The 18,341-nt window shown below is 33.8% G+C and overlaps 2 protein-coding genes across 3 annotated transcripts in view; both read left to right on the plus strand.

Moving 5' to 3' along the window:
- LOC140052404 (disks large homolog 5-like) overlaps positions 1-11,428 on the plus strand; it is a 40,470-nt gene extending 29,042 nt beyond the window's left edge. For both annotated transcript variants that reach the window (XM_072098014.1, XM_072098015.1), the window contains 18 exons: positions 138-267; positions 1,363-1,493; positions 1,867-1,972; positions 2,062-2,235; positions 2,406-4,062; positions 4,401-4,527; positions 4,786-4,942; positions 5,434-5,536; positions 5,794-5,965; positions 6,375-6,561; positions 6,805-6,907; positions 7,065-7,281; positions 7,392-7,585; positions 7,718-7,759; positions 7,865-8,094; positions 8,390-8,499; positions 8,885-8,994; positions 9,254-11,428. In XM_072098014.1, the coding sequence (XP_071954115.1) occupies positions 138-267; positions 1,363-1,493; positions 1,867-1,972; positions 2,062-2,235; positions 2,406-4,062; positions 4,401-4,527; positions 4,786-4,942; positions 5,434-5,536; positions 5,794-5,965; positions 6,375-6,561; positions 6,805-6,907; positions 7,065-7,281; positions 7,392-7,585; positions 7,718-7,759; positions 7,865-8,094; positions 8,390-8,499; positions 8,885-8,994; positions 9,254-9,360 (4,057 nt within the window). In that variant the 3' untranslated portion in view covers positions 9,361-11,428. The remainder of the gene's footprint in view (positions 1-137; positions 268-1,362; positions 1,494-1,866; positions 1,973-2,061; positions 2,236-2,405; positions 4,063-4,400; positions 4,528-4,785; positions 4,943-5,433; positions 5,537-5,793; positions 5,966-6,374; positions 6,562-6,804; positions 6,908-7,064; positions 7,282-7,391; positions 7,586-7,717; positions 7,760-7,864; positions 8,095-8,389; positions 8,500-8,884; positions 8,995-9,253) is intronic.
- Positions 11,429-11,528: 100 nt separating this feature from the next.
- On the plus strand, positions 11,529-17,646 carry LOC140052148 (uncharacterized). Its single transcript, XM_072097580.1, has 4 exons — positions 11,529-11,695; positions 12,100-12,333; positions 12,560-12,785; positions 16,148-17,646. Exons 1-4 carry the CDS (start codon positions 11,544-11,546, stop codon positions 16,229-16,231), a joined length of 696 nt encoding a protein of 231 aa, XP_071953681.1. The 5' UTR covers positions 11,529-11,543; the 3' UTR covers positions 16,232-17,646.
- The last annotated feature ends 695 nt before the right edge of the window (positions 17,647-18,341 follow it).

The raw sequence follows: 18,341 nt of genomic DNA on the forward strand, positions 1-18,341 counted from the left end.
AGGTAAGCTAGCACTCATAGACTACAAACACCACTGTTGGTTTGGTGTATTTGTATTCTAATAATTAGTTCCAGAAGAAGTACTCACCTGGTTCCATATTGAATGTTTGTATAAAATGTTTGATATTTTGATTGTAGAGCTAAGATGGTTGGAGGTGACCGGAGAATGAAGCAGTCTGTGACGCATCATAGTCGTGACTCCGCCATTGATGCAGACTTTCAAGAGTGGGAGACTGAAACTATTGAATTTGAGTTTGAAACAGAGAAGGTATATCATTTTCCAATATCAACAAACCTAATATATTTTCTAAAACTTTACTGGAACTGTGGCTTCCAACTTGTCCAATCCCAGACACCCTTTAGACTGACTTTAATTAATATGCAAAAATGTAAGTTTTAAGGCAATTTTTACTGATTCTGATTTAGAAAGAGTTGACTGTGTAACACCATTAAATAAAGTACAGAACCATTTGTGTGTTATTAGTATGCATAACTGCTATCGTCTAGAGAGTGAACGCTAATGTCTTCGTTATAATGCACTAAATGAGTTTTTATACTGCCATTATCACTGGAATCAGATACTTAATAGTGATCCATACTATTAAACAAAATGACTTTAGGCATCTTCTTGATTTACTAAAATTATGATTTGCACTTTATATGATTTCCAACTAATCCTCCCAATAATGTGTACATTGTATTATTACATCAGTAGTACATATCATTTGAATGAATTTTCCACTACAACGATACAATACAAGAATCTCAACAATTTATATTTTAGTAGTAGTCATACTAAACTTGATTTGGTTAAATTAACAGAGTCTCCAGCTAAATTAACACCAAAAAAAAAAAGCTGGCTACAATTCCCTCAAGTTAACAAGCCCAACTGTTAATTTTACCGAAACATGCCAAAGTCTTGTTAAAACTAACCATACTATTAAAAGTCCAATGCCACATTTTGGTCTTGGTAAAAATTGATCTTTTTGAAAAGGGGGACCACACATTATGGAGACTGTGATCGATCATTTGACACACTAGTTATGCCCCATACCCAGTCATGCACTATGCTTACAAGCGTGTCGAGCGTTTTAATGCAATAACATATTCTAAACAATCCTTGTTTCAATCCATTTTGTGTCTATACAGTTGACAATCTAGTACAGTACTTATATTATATCTATTGGTAAAACTAACTCTAGGGTACCATTTTACTGTAGGTTAGTTGAGTTGTCACTGCCTAGTATAAAGAGTAACATTTGCCCATTCATACCACTATGATGGGGTCTAAACATTACCACTCACAAAAGTGACTTATGTTTAATCCTGTATTTAAACATTTTTATAATGCTGTACTATTTAGGAATGTGATGCAAGTGTGCTAGGTTTTGAATTTGGTGATCATAAAATGAATTCCCATCATGTACCAGACGAGTGTTCGTCTATCTTTGTATCCAAGGTTGACAAGGGAAGCCGTGCTGATGGCAGACTTAGGTAAGAGTACAACCAACCATGTGCCAATGTCTGTAATATCAATCAGATATTGATAGAGTACAGTAATTGGATCGCAATAATACTATAATAATACCATAAAATGACGACTCATCAATGGTTACTAATTGGAAAGAGAAGCAAATACTTATAATAATTTAATCTGTAGGCAAACATTTATCAGTTGGATTATACTGAATACTGAAATGCTTTATTTGTCCATTATCATAATAAAATAACAATAAAAGTTCTTATTATATAAATATTGGCAAATATTAGTACGATAAAAAACAGTTAAATATAAACAAAAATTAGCATCATTTGATAGTATTGTTCAGCTAAAGTTATTTATATTTTAATGTTTTTTTTTATACAGAGTGAATGATTACATAATGAAAGTGAACAATATCAACTTGATTAATGTACATGATCGTAAAACTGCCATAGAAGCCCTAAAGAAGTGTCGTGGTATAGTCAACATTGTACGTACAATTAACAATGTTTAAAGTAATCTTTCTACAATTCACATTCAGAGGTATTAAAAAAATGAATTTTGTTTGTTTTCATCAAGGTTGTAAAGCGACGTAGATGTTCTTCCAGCAAAATGGTGCACTCTGTCAAATTATATCTTGCTGGTGAAGATCATGGGCTCAGTCTGGAATCTGGAGTCTACATCAGAAAGATCAGCCCAGGATCCATTGCAGCTAAAGAGGGCACTCTTTCTGTAGGTGACAGGATTATATCGGTGGGTTTTGTATTCATATTAATTGTAGTTACTACTAAATTACTACCATATTACAGTAAACCTAAACTAATATACTTTATTAAACAGAAGAATTAACAAATGAATAATTAAATAAATAATAATAATTAACATAAAAACAATTTTTTTAAATAAGTAATATTTATTTGTAGATTAATGGGATACAGCTAGAGAACAGTACTACTAGAGATGTTGAGAAGATGCTTCAGATGTCAGGTGACCCAATCCTGATAGGGATCCTAAGATCAAGCAGTACAAGTTCTTTTTCCACGAGTACGAGTCCAACGTTGGATTCCAACAAGAGCCAAGAATCCACGTCATCAAGTCTTGCACCATTCCTTGATGTTGACCACAGAGATTCTTCTAAATCTGAATGTAGTACGCTAGAAAGAACAAAAAAGGATATTTATCGTGCTATGCCAATCCAGATAACTTCTCCATCGGAAGAGAGTTTTACAATTCACAATCTACAAGAAAAGAAAAGCAGGAATTCATCTACATCATCTGATGATCCGTGGAAGTTAAAAACTGAACATCAAGAACATAGACATCAAGATCGTAGACATGATAAACGAAGTATAAACGACACCATCAAACATCATGAATCGCACCAAAAAGACAACTCATACCCTCATCAACGTCAGAACTCGCAAGATAAACATTTGATTGGGTACAGAAGTCAAACACCAGATAATTTACAAGAATCTGCTAAACATTCCCGCATTAGATACAGTCCAAATGATAAACCACGAATTCCAACACAAAAACCTAATTCTCGCAATAAAGATAAATTGGACCCTTATTGGGCACAAACAAATGGCACTACCATGACAACAGAGGCTGGTGACCGTAGGTTATCTGGGACAATTGAATCACCAAGAACTCAACGGGCAACAAATGGAACGTGGCCAAAGTCACGTCAACCTCCAGAAGTATTTACCAATAGTAAAACTAAAAAATCAAAGAATCGAGAAACCATTATTCCAATTGTAAACCAAGAATTGTTTCTAGATCCAAAGGACACGTTAAAACCAAATGGTCTTCAAAGAAAACCGAACAAATTACCATCTGAAAACCCGGTGCCACCACCACTCCAATCTAACCAACATAAAGTTTATCCAACAAATCGGAGGCAAGTTCATAGTGTTCATTTGGCGTCCTTTTCATTACCTAATACAAGTGAAGAATTTGTTAACCATGAGAGTGCTATATTATCCCCAGACACGTCATCTTCGATTCGTTCTGCCAAATCTAACCAAAGTGCAATTGCTCAAAATGCCAATGTCCAAAGACAAGTATCGGAATCTCAGTACTATAAAGTAAATCAACATACCACCTCTAGTTTACCATGGGTAAGCCCGACATCTGAGAAAAATATACAGTCGCGGATAAGTCCCACGTCACCCTCAGACTTTACGTTCCATCTTACTAACCAGCCAACTAGCGTTCCCGCCACGTCGCAGATTGTACGACATCAGTATTTTGTGCCGAGTTACATGGCAGAAAGCTCACCAGTAAATCGTGGCCCTGGACATACCCGTGACAGAGTAAATTCACGATCACCATTGTCAGAGATGCAAGGCGGAAGATCGATGACTTTGCCGTCAGAAAACTACCAAAGTAGCAATAATAATAATCATCGTATTCTTGAAAATATGACACCAGAATTGCAAAAGTATCTGACACAGCCAAATGTTGGAACTTTATCTCTTCCCACATCATTTCCAAGGCCAGAACGTATTCATTTAACATCAGGAAAGCAACGCATGAGTCCTGGACCTACGCAGTCCAACAATTCTTTAGAACGAAGTGAGTTTAGTAATTTTTAAAGCTAGTTGGGTTTGCAGTACACTATTTGTTTCCAAAAGGTATGGTTGGGATGTTTCCCTTGTTGTGCTACAATCTTCTTTCTAGAATGCAGTATAACAACCAAAACATCAAGAAATTCTCAGCCATCCTTTTTGGAAAGACATAGCACTGCAAACTTAACTTCCATTTGCCTTTAAACAATGTTGTATTTCAATGCTATATAATTGTTTTAAACACAGCACCCTATCTCATTCATAAAACATTCTGTAAATGTTGATTTTTGTAACATTTTATCATATTTTTTTTAATCTATATAATATTTGTCTTTCTTTTTATAGGTTCTGTTCAATCATACAGTTCAGGGGATGGAGCTATGTCGCCCTCTATACCGGAACACATGTCTGGTCGAAGTTCAGTTACATCAATGACTGAGAGTATCTACTCGCTACCACGACCTTTTCCTCGGTAACAATGATCTTATAATCGTTATCTAGTATGGCTGTATCACTTAAATTACATTGAACACTTTAGCTCTTTTCTGTGTCATTTTTCTTTTTTTATTTGAATAGTTCAAACTTTTGTTACCTAAGTTTCTGCAATCATTTCTCATAGATAATACAGTATTAGATTGTTGTATAGCGTCATTTTATAGACGGATGCTTGCGCTTTACAAATTGCCATTATTATTATTATTATATTAATGATGGTACTTTATATTTTTAGGGAACAAGAGATTCGTACTATTTCAATTGAGAAGAGCTCTGAGCAACTTGGTATCTCAATATGTATGGGAGTTGATGGTGGCATAATGGTTACAGATGTTCAGCCTGGTAGTCTAGCATACAGAGCTGGACTTGTGACAGGTGATCAGATTCTAGAAGTAAGTTCATAATGAATATTATAAACTTTTACAATTTATAAATAGGTTAACAATATGTACATCATTACAACTGATCATTTTTTCAATAAATTTTATTTATACTATATATACTAGGCCAATTTATACAGACAAGCGGAAGAACCTGCATAGCTTGTCCCACGTAGAATCTGTATCTATCATGAGTGGAAATCGCCAATCCGCTCCGCATTTTGTATATGTTCATAATGAATAACATAGATTCTAAGCCCCCGTCCGCACCACGTTGTGTGTAAATGTTCATAAGGAATAACATAGATTCTAATTTTCATTACCGTTACTGCTTGTCTGTGTAATTTGGCCTTTATATATTGCAAAGTAATTAAAAATTAAATAATATACAAATTCTTTCAGGGTTCAGTTTTAGGATGTATTGTAGATCAATCTCTTTTATTTGAATAAAACTTTTACATTACAGTTAATATAACATTTGGTTTATTATTATTTGTCTACAGTATAATGGAATAAACCTTAGAGTGTCAACATATGATCTGGCAGCTAAGATTATCTGGCAAGGAGGAGACAGTGTTCAGATATTAGCACAGTACAATCCTGAAAGTAAGCTTTTTGACTATCAATGTACCATACTAATAGCATACTCAACAAACCAGTGTTTTATTTATAATTTGTTTGTTTATCAAAAGACAAAAAATGACAATGCTGTGGGTATCAGGATCTCAATAGAGATACAAAATAAATCAAAATAATCAGAAACAAATTGCAGAGCTTTCTGATAACATCAATCCTTCCTTAGTGCATTTGAGAGTCATTTTATAGTAAAATATAGTAATAGTTATTGTGCAATTTATTGACAGAAATCCATTCAGTTGAGAGACGCTCAGTATGTGCAAGTAATCAGACCACACCTACTGCTACGCCTATCAGTACCACTACCAACTCACCAGCAAGCAGTAGACCGCCCTCAGCAATGGCTTCTGATAACGGCACAGTCACACCTCCAACACCAAGGGCTAGCATGAGTTTTGGGTAATATTTTTGGACCGAGTATTAACAACATCATAATAGAATTAGCATGTATTGTAAACCGACAGGGGAGGCACCCTCCCCCCCCTCCCCCTTATTTCACAATCCTGGATCCGCCACTGACTGACATGTAAACAGCCACATTCTGACGCCCATCTTCAGTGGGTATCAGCATTCTATAATAACTCATAACATTTATCCTAACATCATCAGGTATTTGTTTTTACCACATTTTAAAATCTGTATAGAAATGTTCTTTTTATACTGAATTACAATGTACAAGTTTTTCTCGTTGACTACTCTCATTTGCTTAGCTAGAGTTATTCATTTGCATGATATAATATTATCATTTAGGGCAATCTTATCATTTTTATGTTGTTTCATAATCAAACTTTTAATTTATTCATGATAGTGCTCCAATAATGGATGATGCCCCTATGCCCTGTGAACCACGGTTTGTTTTCCTTCGCAAGTTAAATTCATCGTTGGGGATAAGTACCAGTGGTGGAAACACAAGTGGAATATTTGTATCAGAGCTCCAAGCAGAGAGCATAGCTAATGGACCTGATGGTTTACGGGTTGGAGATCAAATCTTAGAGGTAATTTTTATTTGTAATATATGTATTATCACATCCAAAAAACAGAACAAAAAATTTGTTATTCAAATGTGCTATAAAAGGTTTTGCAAAACAAATAAATTGTGAATTTAATGTATAGTTGGGTAGTATGTTTAAATTTGATTGGTTAAAAACTACCTACCTCATACAAGACCTGTAAATGGTGAGATAATGTGCTTCTGTGTTTTTTTAATACTATATAAACTTTTTGTTTGTTTCTCTCAGTACAATGGCGTAGACTTGCGTTCAGCTACAGCTGAGCAGGCTGCCTTGGAATTCCAGAAACCTACAGACACAATAACAATACTTGCCCAATACAATGTTGCCAGTAAGTGTTTCCAATAATAATTTATTTTTCTAATAAAGCATACTGTACTTTAAAGCATACTTCTTTTTACTTTTTATACTATGTTGAAAATATCTTACTGTTAAGATTGTACTTTCTTGACCTAACTCAAACCTAATGAATATAATTTTGTTTACAGAATTTAACAAGATCCAAGAGCACCCATGTGACTCATTCTTCATTGAGGCTCAATGTCGTTATGAGGCAGATAATGACAATTTCTTGTCATTTAAGAAAGGAACAATCTTGTTTGTAGATGATACTATGGCAAATGGTGAAATTGGTCTTTGGCATGCGTGGACTGTTGAGGAAAATGGCAAAAAGGAAAAACATGGCCATATCTTGGGAAAGGCTATGTAAGTAAATTATCCACTCTGGGTTAAAAGTCATTTTTTATCTTATTGGCGTTGATGTTTGAACTGGTATTTCGATTAAATAAAATAAATAAAAATAATTAATCTTAAAGGTTTGAACAAGATCTTGCTAGAAAGCGGAGTTATTCCGAGGACGATGACCTTCGACATACGACATCACGTCGTTCAGGTGGTAAACGCTCCAGCTTTTTTAGACGCAAGAAACACCAGCGGCATAGTTCAAAGGATAGTAAGGAATTGAACGCTCTTGAGACGCAATCAATGTCAGACGTACCTATCATGGATGGTAAGAAGCCTATTGATATTATAATTACCTATCATGGATGGTACGAAGCCTATTGGTATTATAATTACATTTTTCATCGTTTAATAATTTATTTACTACTTTTTTCGTTTTGTGCTTTTATTGTTTTTGCAGATATATTCATTCCAACATATCAAAGAGTTGAAAGACTAGACTGTAAGTACATACTTAAGAATACTTTCTTTATTACTATTAAATCTCACAAGACATTACAGAGCAAAAATAACAATGCTAAAATGTTTTTGCACATTTTTTTTATAGATAATCAAAAACGGCCAGTGTTGATACTAGGTCCTTTAAATGACCGAGTAAATGAGAAGCTAGAGTTAGAATCACCTGACAAGTTCACCAGATGTCACCCAGAGGTCATGAAGATGTCACTGATATCAATTGAGAAGGCAATCTCAGACAGCGTCTTTATTGATTATCATAGAAATGGAGAGGAATTTGAATGTGTACACACATCAACCATCAAAGAAATCAGCAAACAGGTAACATAGATAGTACTATATTATTTCAACTAAAGTGATTGAGTTTGCTGTTGGAGTCTCCCAGGTCTAGCATGTGTTATTATTTTGAATTAAATTGAATGCTAGCAGCCTAACTATTCTTCATTTAGACTATGCTATTTATACAGTTATAAATAACTGCAAATAGTTTAATTCTTTAATATTATATATTTTTTTAATATTTAATTTAGCTTTGTGATTATGATATTAAAAAAAAGATAAACCTTAAATGATAATTCTTTCTCTAAGGTAACTAATTTCATTTTGTTTGTTTCAGGGGTGTCACTGCTTAGTGGATATCTGTCCTTCAGCTGTGGAACGACTTCACAGACTTCATCTATATCCAATTGTTATATTCATCAAATTTAAATCAGCTAAACAAATCAAGTAAGCCAAAATAATTTATTCTCATTTATCGGTGTGTAACGCTAATAGTGAATTAGTTGTAGTAAAACCCATTCTTAAAGTGCAATAATACCAATTGACATGAGCTAAATTAGTGGTAATTACTGTACTGTGGCCTTCATTCAAATCCTATTCATTCATGTTGAAGAACACATTATTTTTAATAAGAGTAAAGGACTGTTTCCCTGAACGCTTATTAACGGGAAGCTTGATTGGATCAGTCTCAAGAAAACTCATAAATGATGGGTCCAATCTAATGAAAGCTCATAACTGATTAGTCCAATCTCATGAAAGCCTATAACTGATTAGCCTTATCTCATTAAAGCTCATAACTGATTGACTCACATAAACTCTGTTTCTTCATTAGGGAGCAAAGAGACCCAAGATTTTTACCTGAACGTGTGCATTACAAACAAGCCAAGGAACTCTTTGATAATGCGCAACGACAAGAACATAATTTCAAACATTTCTTCTCTGGTAAGTTTAAACATATTTGGGTAAAACCAGAAGGGGGAAAGGAACCAGATGGAACTAGATTAAATCGTAAAAGAAACAGGTTAAGACCAGATGGGACAAGATTGGGTGTAGTACAATATTGATAGAGCAAAACCATATGGGATAAAGGAAGATTTTTTCATTTTGTTCTCAATTTAGGCATATTGGATTAGATAGTGTTGATTTAAATGCTGATTTATATTAGTGTATGTAAATAATAACTTTTTATTTTGTCTTTCAGATGTAATACAAGGAGGCAACCTAGCAAGTATTTGTAATATGGTGAAGAAAATAATTGATAGGGAACAAAATAAGACCATTTGGGTTCCTTCAAGCACCCCACTGTAAATAATCAACTGATCATCGATAATTGATTTGAAATTTATATAAATATTTAAGAAAATTCAAAGTTATTTAAATCATGCTATAAGAAAATGAAGATTGTAGAGTTAAGAGATGATGGTTAAGAACGTGCTTAAATGGATTGTCTAGTTTACTCTAGAAACAATAGGCTAAAGACATTTCTAGGGATTTGTGCAAATACATTTAGATAGAATTTAACTTTCAATCTTTTTTTGGAAATAGAAATTGGAAAAAAAGAATTTTTAAAAGATTTATAACGAAAATTTTAATTTACATCATGTAAACGCCCTCTGTTTTGAAGTTTATCTATATTTGCAGATTACAACTGAATGTTATGGTTGAAAGTCTGATTTTCTTTTGTTTTATCACCCGTCTTTTTTATCAAACAGTTTTCATTAATGATTTGCTTACTACATTGGTACTAATTATTTGAGAGCTTATTTATTTATAAGCTGCAGTCTATCTCTATGCTATAATATTGCTATTAAATTAAGTACAGTGCTATAATTTGATGACATTGTGGAAATTACTTTCATAAGAGGATGAAATAGATTTGTAAACAATCCTTGCATAGCTGCTGGCAGCATTATCTTCCTGCTGATGTTACTGGTTTCACTTCATATCGCCTTCTGATGTGTTCATATAACATTCATCTAATGCACATGTATGGCTACTGTAGCATATCCAGACAGTGCCCTAAACACAATTAAGTGATAAACATAATGTCCTATCTTTTGCATTGTAACTTAGGGTCGAGGGGGTCCGAGTTGACTGATGCTATATATTACTGTGTTTTTCAAAGAGATTAGATATCAGACCTCAGTGCTGTGTAGCTAGTGATTGTTCATTAATTTCCACAGGTTTGAAAACCCTTGTTATTAAAGTGAATAGTGTTGGTAATTGGTAGATGTTGTTAAGGGCTTTCAAGTTGTGCTCTACACTACATTGAGTGCTTTTAAAAATGAAAATCATGTTAGGAATTCTTAGGAATTAGATTTTCAGTTGTTAAATGAAACTTTTAAGAATTGGTTTGTTTGCCCACCTATGTCTGTAAGATGTATAAATTATGTACACTAAAATATAGTGTAAACAATTTCACAATTTCCATAAGTTTGTTTTTGTACACAGATTTTGCTTTGCATTGTTGTTCAATAACATCTGTATCTAGGCCTGGTTTTTAAACAAATATTGTTTGTGTTGTTTACTTTTCACTTATTTGTATGTGTGCATATCGCGACTTATGATGAAATACGAATGAATAATGAAATTAAATGGATTAAAATTCACAATATAAATATTATTTTGAACATGCAAAAAATCCAGCGAGACTCATCCATCGACATTATCGTAATGAGTTACTCACGTTTGTAGTATTCTATATTTAGTTCATCTGATTATTTAAAATGTGTGAATACTGCCCTCTACATTTCTTCCACTGTCATTTCAAGTTCAAGAGGTGATTTTCCTTGGATGACACATCGTGACATTCGTCCTGTTTTGTTTTGAGACTCGAGACTGTCACACGTGTTTTTGTGGTAGTCGTGGAAATTCCGTCGAGATATATTGGTAGTCTAAAAAATAACCTTGGATTGAATCCACGTTTTTTAATGTATATAGTATTATGCAATAACATTTCAGATTGAATCCACGTTTTTTAATGTATATAGTATTATGCAATAACATTTCAGATTTCAGAACGGCATGCCGCGCCGCCACACAGTATAGTACAAAGTCTGAAAAAAAACAGCATTTAATTATATATTAGTATATAATTATATATTATTTATTGGCACTAATATTTCATTTTGCTCTATAAAGCAAAACCTATTATCTAAATAACAGCAGCAATTAGACTGTTAGCCTTCTTGGAAAACGGTATAAAGCAAATCATATCCTAAGTATTGATATGCTGGTCGAACAACATAACTTTGTCTAATTTTAAAATATCATAATTTGTCATTACTTCTGTTTTAAATCAATATTTAAAATGCGAGTACTGTACGGTACTCCTTTTTAGGGCCCGTCCGGGCTTGAATTAAATAAAAAGTCTCTCAACAACCAACCAATCAAAACGCTTTATTTGACACTCATGAATAATTCATCGAACACGTTGGCCTAAGCCACGACGATGTCACAATGAAACCACGAGACAACGTTTTGCTGACGCAATGCAATATTTACAGTGGAAAATTGCTGATGAGTTCAAAACAGTGTTGGAATCGGTTGAAAGTAGACGTGTTATTACAGAGCTTGGAATTGTAACTATGACTTTAGAAGATATCGACAAAAATCAACAAATGCATTCTACGGAAAAGCAAAAGTAAGTTGATAGTACATTATAGAAAGTAATTGGTACATTTTAGAGGTATTTGTCAGCTTTTTACCTGTTCTTAACTTTGCACACCGCCGGTTGTGCAATCAATCGCCGTGAGTGTACGCCTTGGCAGACTTACTGTGTAGTAGTGTGTACTTAGTAGGAACTAGCAGGAACTAGCTGCAACTTGTGGTCACAGATGGGTGTTTTCCAGTTGACTTAGCAATATATGTTGCTAAAATTGTGGCTTTAAATAGTTGGTAGACTTAAGTCATGCTTAAGTCAACAGCTGGTGCAAATTCTTAGATTTGAATTGTACAGATTATATTTAGTTTTCACAGTATTAACCTGGCTGGTATGAGACAAAGCAGTTTTTTTTAAAAACCAAATAAAAACTTTTTCTTCTTCAGCATTAATAAAATGGATATATCTGAAGCATTGACGGACGTTATAGTGCAAGCAGTAGCAGATGACCGGGTCACAATGGATATATCTGAAGCATTGACGGACGTTATCGTGAAAGCAGTAGCCGTTGACAGGGGCACAATGGATTTATCCGAAGCATTGACGGACGTTATCGTGAAAGCAGTAGCCGATGACAGACTCACATTTGGAGTTTATGATTCTGCCATGAAAATTGACAAGTAAGTACAGATTAACTTTTTTGCACTGTACAGTATTTTAAATTTTTTAAAACAACTCATTTTGTTGTTAAATTAAAGGTGTTTTTTGTTAAATAAGCAATAATGTAGATCATGTAATAATTACAGATTTGAACTAAATAAAATACATTTATATTAAAATTGACTTTTGTTTATAGGCCTAATGTTGCAGTGATTAATAATCTTATTATTTATATTTTGTTTATAGAGAGTGTGATGATGTGCTTGTGTGTATACAAGTGGAAAACCCAGAATTGGATGTTGCACTTCAAATACATCTTACATTATTGGAAGCTTATTGTCATGAATGTGACATTAAATTGGTCAAAGTGACCAATCAAGGACATTTAGCAAAGTTACTTGACAGTGTGCGTGCTAAAAACAAGAATGGTACGGATCTAGATCATGAAGATATTGTGTGCATGGTAGTACAGGTACGTTTCTTCACTTAGCAATTATTATACCATATCAGTATTCAATTTAGTACAGATGACATTGCCAGTAAGACCCATGGTTGGCCTTTAAAACTTCCCAGTAACTGTTAAAATGGTCAATCAATTTTTCACAGCAGTTGGGTTCGAACTTAGGGCGAGATAAGTACTGATCTAGTTAAATTTTACGAGAGCGGTAATTCGATTAAATTCATTAAATTGCGTTCGACGGCTCATGTTAGGGCGAGATAACTTAAGCATCACGTGCTCGCGACCCCGCCGACACAAACAGGAAGTACAGTTGAACAGGTTAGGGCACTTTATTGTGGGCTATTCCTTGTGTGTATACGCACCCATTCTACCACCTTCTTCTTCTTTTTCGAGTACTGCTTAACGATCCGTCGACACCATGCTTCCTCAGTTATTATTATTATCGGGGTTTTTACCTATATTTTTACAAATGATTAATGACGACACTGAACTAGATGAAGGTACTGCTTTGCTGCTGTTTGCGTTAGTTGAGTTCGTTTGTAGCTGCATGGAATCCCAGCGAATGATGCGACAACAACGACGGCTCAGATACCTACGATATGCCGAGGAACAGCGCGAACTTGGGGAGATCATGTTTTTTTTACATACAAACCTATATGTAACATTTTTTGTCTTCGCTTTTACTTTTTCGGACATGATGAATGCGGTACAGATGTATTAAAATAAGTTTTAAAATAGTAATATGACAGATCGTCGCTCTCGGTTAACATGTGATTCAGAAATACAGTACAGGACAGAATTATTGCAAAAATCCCAACGCATTCAACACGTTGTCGTTGCGTTGTGTTTGCGTTGCGTTGAACGGCTTTCAACGTTTAGTTGTTTATTCAACGAAAGTCATTATCAGCATGTCAAGTAAACAATTAGTTATTTCAACGCTAGCTGCTGCAGCGCTAGACTGGCCGATTGCACGCCTGAACGATCAGTAACAACAACAGGCAAAATACCTATCGGCAGTCACTACCAGATATTTTAATATAAATAAAAAATATATATGAAGCTTAGATATATTTTTAAGTATTGAACGGACAGTTACCAAGTAAAACACAGTGATATTTCCCAGTGTTTAGTGAAGGAAAACATCGAATAATAAGGTCGATGCCAAGTCTAACAGTTAACACTGTACTGTAGGCCTTCCGGGGGAAAACACGATCTCACGTCGTAAAATCAAACAACGTGGAAATTACTGACATCAACACACGAGGCCGCCACCCTGGTTTCCTCAAGAAAAACACCACGTGTGTTATGACGTATTTAACGATCGTTAATGACGACGAAGTAATTAATTTTATTTAGGCCTACATTTTTTAGCTGTTCGAGATTCAAGAGATAAAGTTAAAATATTGTTTCTCTATTTTGGTTTTTATTTTATAATTGTCCCATTGTTTGTTGTAATGTAATTTGAAAAATTTGACGTGTCCGACACCCATGAACCAATTTAAATCTTTATAAATCGGACAACATTACATTTTTAAGTACAAAAAGCGTTTTGAATACGTTAACAATAGAGCGTGTTGAATGTGTTGAACCCGTTGACCGTTCATTGACGACGTTAAACAATTGAATCCCATAGCGTTGAACGCGTTGAAAACGTTGCGCGTTTTGAAAAGCATCACACTGTAAACTGATTTAAATGTTGGCTGTTCGCTCGCATATTCTCGCAACTCCCATCCCATTCATACAGTTTCAGGAGGAGGCCAATATAATTATATTAAGAAACAAAACAATAGTATGTTACAGAGAAAACGCCTAAACCTCGCCTGTAATAATATATTGTCTTGCATCAGAATAAAGTGGTTCTTTATTCTGAATTGTTTGGTTATTCAAATATTTGTGGGTTACACCTTGGCGTGAATAATATGGTATGGCACAGGTTTTGATTTTAAAGAAAACGCCTAAAATTGCCTATTGTCATCAAATTGGTCATTCCTATTTCTTGGTTTTATTATATTTAACGCTTTTCTCTGCATGGGTTACGTTAGGCATCACAATAATTAATTTATAATATAATACATGATAATGATATATTTATGGATAATAATAAAACTAAACGATTTTTTCCCTTTTAATTACGCGTTATTTCATAATGAATGAACTCTTCACCTTTCGATCAGTTCGTCCCTCACGTCACGAAAAGCATGCGTGAAAAAGACGACGACCATGCTGGATCGTTATGTTGGTGGTGTATTGTTGCCTTCCATGGCGGCGGGTGTAGGCTACGTTGTTTTTATAAATAATCGAGAAAAATGTAGTACAGTACTGCGAAGTTTTTAGTTTGGAAATAATTAATTACGATGTGACCTAGCCTCCAAGATTCACCGCCGCCTTAACTTTGGTATTTAATACTCCAGTTAATATAGGCACACAGTAATTAAGGACATGACCACTACTTTTAACTGCGATGGCAGACGCGGCTCATATACACACGGGGCCTACTCGTTAGTAGTAGGCCTAGCCTAGTGTAATATATTAAGCTAGGTTTCCGCGGAAAAATACACATTATGTTTGTTTTCTTAAATATTTGTAATACTGTATTTTATACTATTACTACTACTACTAATACACACTGGCAATCTGTAAATACCATACGAATCCGATTGTTTGTTATTTCAACGCAAACTCAACGCAACACATTGTGTTGGTTGAATAAACAGTTCAACGAACTCAACACTTTCAACGCCAACGGACAACGCAGTTTCAACGCGTTGTCAACACTTTAACAATGCGTTGAATGCGTTCAAAATCTGCAATAATTCTGTCCGGTACTGTAAAGCTAATTTATTGATGTTTATATGTCAAAGTTGAAATTTGCTTTAATCTGATTGGTGTATTGGTGAATTCTGAATGCCTCATGCTGTGTTAATTAACTTAATCGTTTTCTAGCTTTACCAGTGGATTTACTATTCCGTCGAGGAGATGGCCTTGACTGACCGTAGTCAAGGAAATTCCTTCATCTCGCCCTAATAATTCGTTCACATCGAAGTTATGGCGACATCATCTCGTTAATCTAGTAAATTTATCTCGCCCTAAGTTCGATATGAACGGGCCTAGCAGGTTTCATATACATTTATACTATTAAATGATTTAAGTGGTTAATATCAGCCTGGTGTTGTCAATTGTAAATAACCTTTGACATCTGTGATATCACATTTATACTTGATTGGTTTGTTGATGTATTCATCTAGCAAATTGTAATGGATCAAAAATACATGTATTTTTTAAATGACAGTTAAAATTAAACAATTTCAGCAAGAACTGTAAAATTAACAAATTATATGAACAGTGTTTTTATTTATATATTATTAATTTTTCAGGAGCCACATGATTCAGATGAAGACAGATTTACAGAAATATATCATACACAGAAGTACAATTGGCACCCTCATGTTTCCTTATAATGGATGACAAGGACATTTGCTGCTGGACATTAGGACATCTGCTGCTGGACAGTAGATTCTCCATAAACTGTGTTGCAATGGAAAACTGGATTTTCTAATCTGATCTCAACAAACTGTACACAAGTCAAATTGAAGTGTAAGGAATGTAGTCATGTGACCAATCCCACCTAACCTAGCACAGCCTGTTACAAACAATACCATAGTTATTCACTGAAGTGGAACAAAAGGTTGAAGAGGAAATGGAAACATTTTCAGCATTTAATACCTGTGGAATTTTCCTATTGTATGTGAAGTAATTTCCATCATTTTTAATCAAAAGGTATGCTTGGAAATTTTAGAATTTAATTAATCATCTTAAAATGGCAAGAGTAAAATTCTGTGATGTAACTAAATACGTAAGCATGACAATTTATGTACAGAAACTAAAATTCAACAAAACTAGTAGTAAAACTAAGACTTTAATTAATTAATTTAATACCAAAATATAAGGTTTGTTATGACAACTATAATGTGGTCACTCTGTCAAAGTTGGCTCCTTGTGTGACGCACATTGTATGTAATTAGTGCACCTTGTAGGATGTTATTGTTTAAATTGTGATGTCAGATGTCACTCTTCCAACAAGGATTTGTTAGCATCATACTTAGTAGTTACTGTATACTGTATATAATACATTTTTATTGTAAATAATTCTTTTTCAACGTTATTGTCCACTAAATTGTACATGTTGTAAATAAATTATATATATAGTATTTAACAGATTTATTAAAGCAATATAAATATTTTAAAAAGCAATGAAACTGTTTTGGGAAAAAATTGTAGTAAATTGTATCAATTTCTAAAATAGCCAAGTGAATGGTTTTTGTTTGTTTTTCTTTTTTTTATAGAAAGGTTAATATATTGGTGAGTTCTATTTCTATTGAGATAGGATATTGATAGATGGGTTACACAATCTTGTTGTTCTGCAATGTATACATTAATGTTCTTTCATGTTTACAAACACAAACATTGTAAATATTGTGAAAAAAACATACATATGAATGAATAGTTACAAATTAAGGAAAAAGAAACTGTAAAAATACTGTGTTAAATGAATTACTATTTAGATATTGATTTGTGTACATTGTTTATAAATGATGTTGTAAGACCTAGATTTCAAGTTTTACACCTTGTAGAAATTGCATATATTTCTGCATTGCCTTTATACTGTAGAAATAGAATTAAAATGAATGTATGTATGTTTTTGGGACAAACCACATTTTGCGTCATGTTTCTAGTATCATTAGAGATGTCTCATCATACTGTATTTAACTCATTTTTTACAGATATAAAGCAACATTTTTCTGTCAGATAAATGTTATTATGTAACTCCTATGGGAGTAGAATTTTAAAATGTTTGTAAGCTTTTGATGAATAATAAAAGCAAAATAAAAGTTTAATTTTGTCTTTGTTATTTGTGTTGGCAATGAGGGTAAAGAATTTAAATTATTATTGTGGTTGGAGTGGAATGTATATTGTATAATAGACTAGAATCACATATTATCAGACAGATTGGAATGTTTCCTTGTTGTAAAGACTGCCACAATTATATTCCAAGTAAAAGGTGACCTTTGCAGCAAGAAAGGTGACTCATTCACAAGTAGTCTGTTATTAGCATTCAACACTAGCAAAGCAACATCATAACAACAATACACATTAATATTATGGCAACATTTTGAGTATTGTGATTTGCGTTACCTAATGTGTCCCAAAAAACCTTATGTCGATGTATGTCGCGAGGGTAATAAGTAGGATGGGATTAACACAGAAATGTCTTCTTTGAAAGAAGGGGGTGGGGGTGGGGAAGGATCCACAATTATTTAAACCGGGTGTATATCCTTGAAATGGCGCTATAAGTCCCGAACCTATAAAATACCAAATATGGCCACAAGGATCAATGATGTAATAATAATAATTGATAAAAGATTTATAATTTGAAACTTCATTATTAAACGGAAGAGGATTTCGGTTGCTTAATATTAATAGATTCTAATTGAATCAAATTAGTAAACCAAAGGTAATGTAGACCCTATAGAGAAAACGAAAATGCCTAAATGAATAGACCAACCGGAT

This window comes from Antedon mediterranea, chromosome 6, assembly GCF_964355755.1.
Source record: "Antedon mediterranea chromosome 6, ecAntMedi1.1, whole genome shotgun sequence".
Lineage (NCBI taxonomy): Eukaryota > Metazoa > Echinodermata > Crinoidea > Comatulida > Antedonidae > Antedon > Antedon mediterranea.

What these genes read in the sequence shown, in the direction of transcription:
- LOC140052148 (XM_072097580.1), top strand. Translation starts at nt 11,544, where the DNA reads ATGCAATATTTACAGTGGAAAATTGCTGATGAGTTCAAAACAGTGTTG. An exon ending in CATTCTACGGAAAAGCAAAA is followed by an intron (nt 11,696 to 12,099) that starts GTAAGTTGATAG and finishes TTTCTTCTTCAG; the next exon opens with CATTAATAAAATGGATATAT. An exon ending in TTGTGTGCATGGTAGTACAG is followed by an intron (nt 12,786 to 16,147) that starts GTACGTTTCTTC and finishes TTAATTTTTCAG; the next exon opens with GAGCCACATGATTCAGATGA.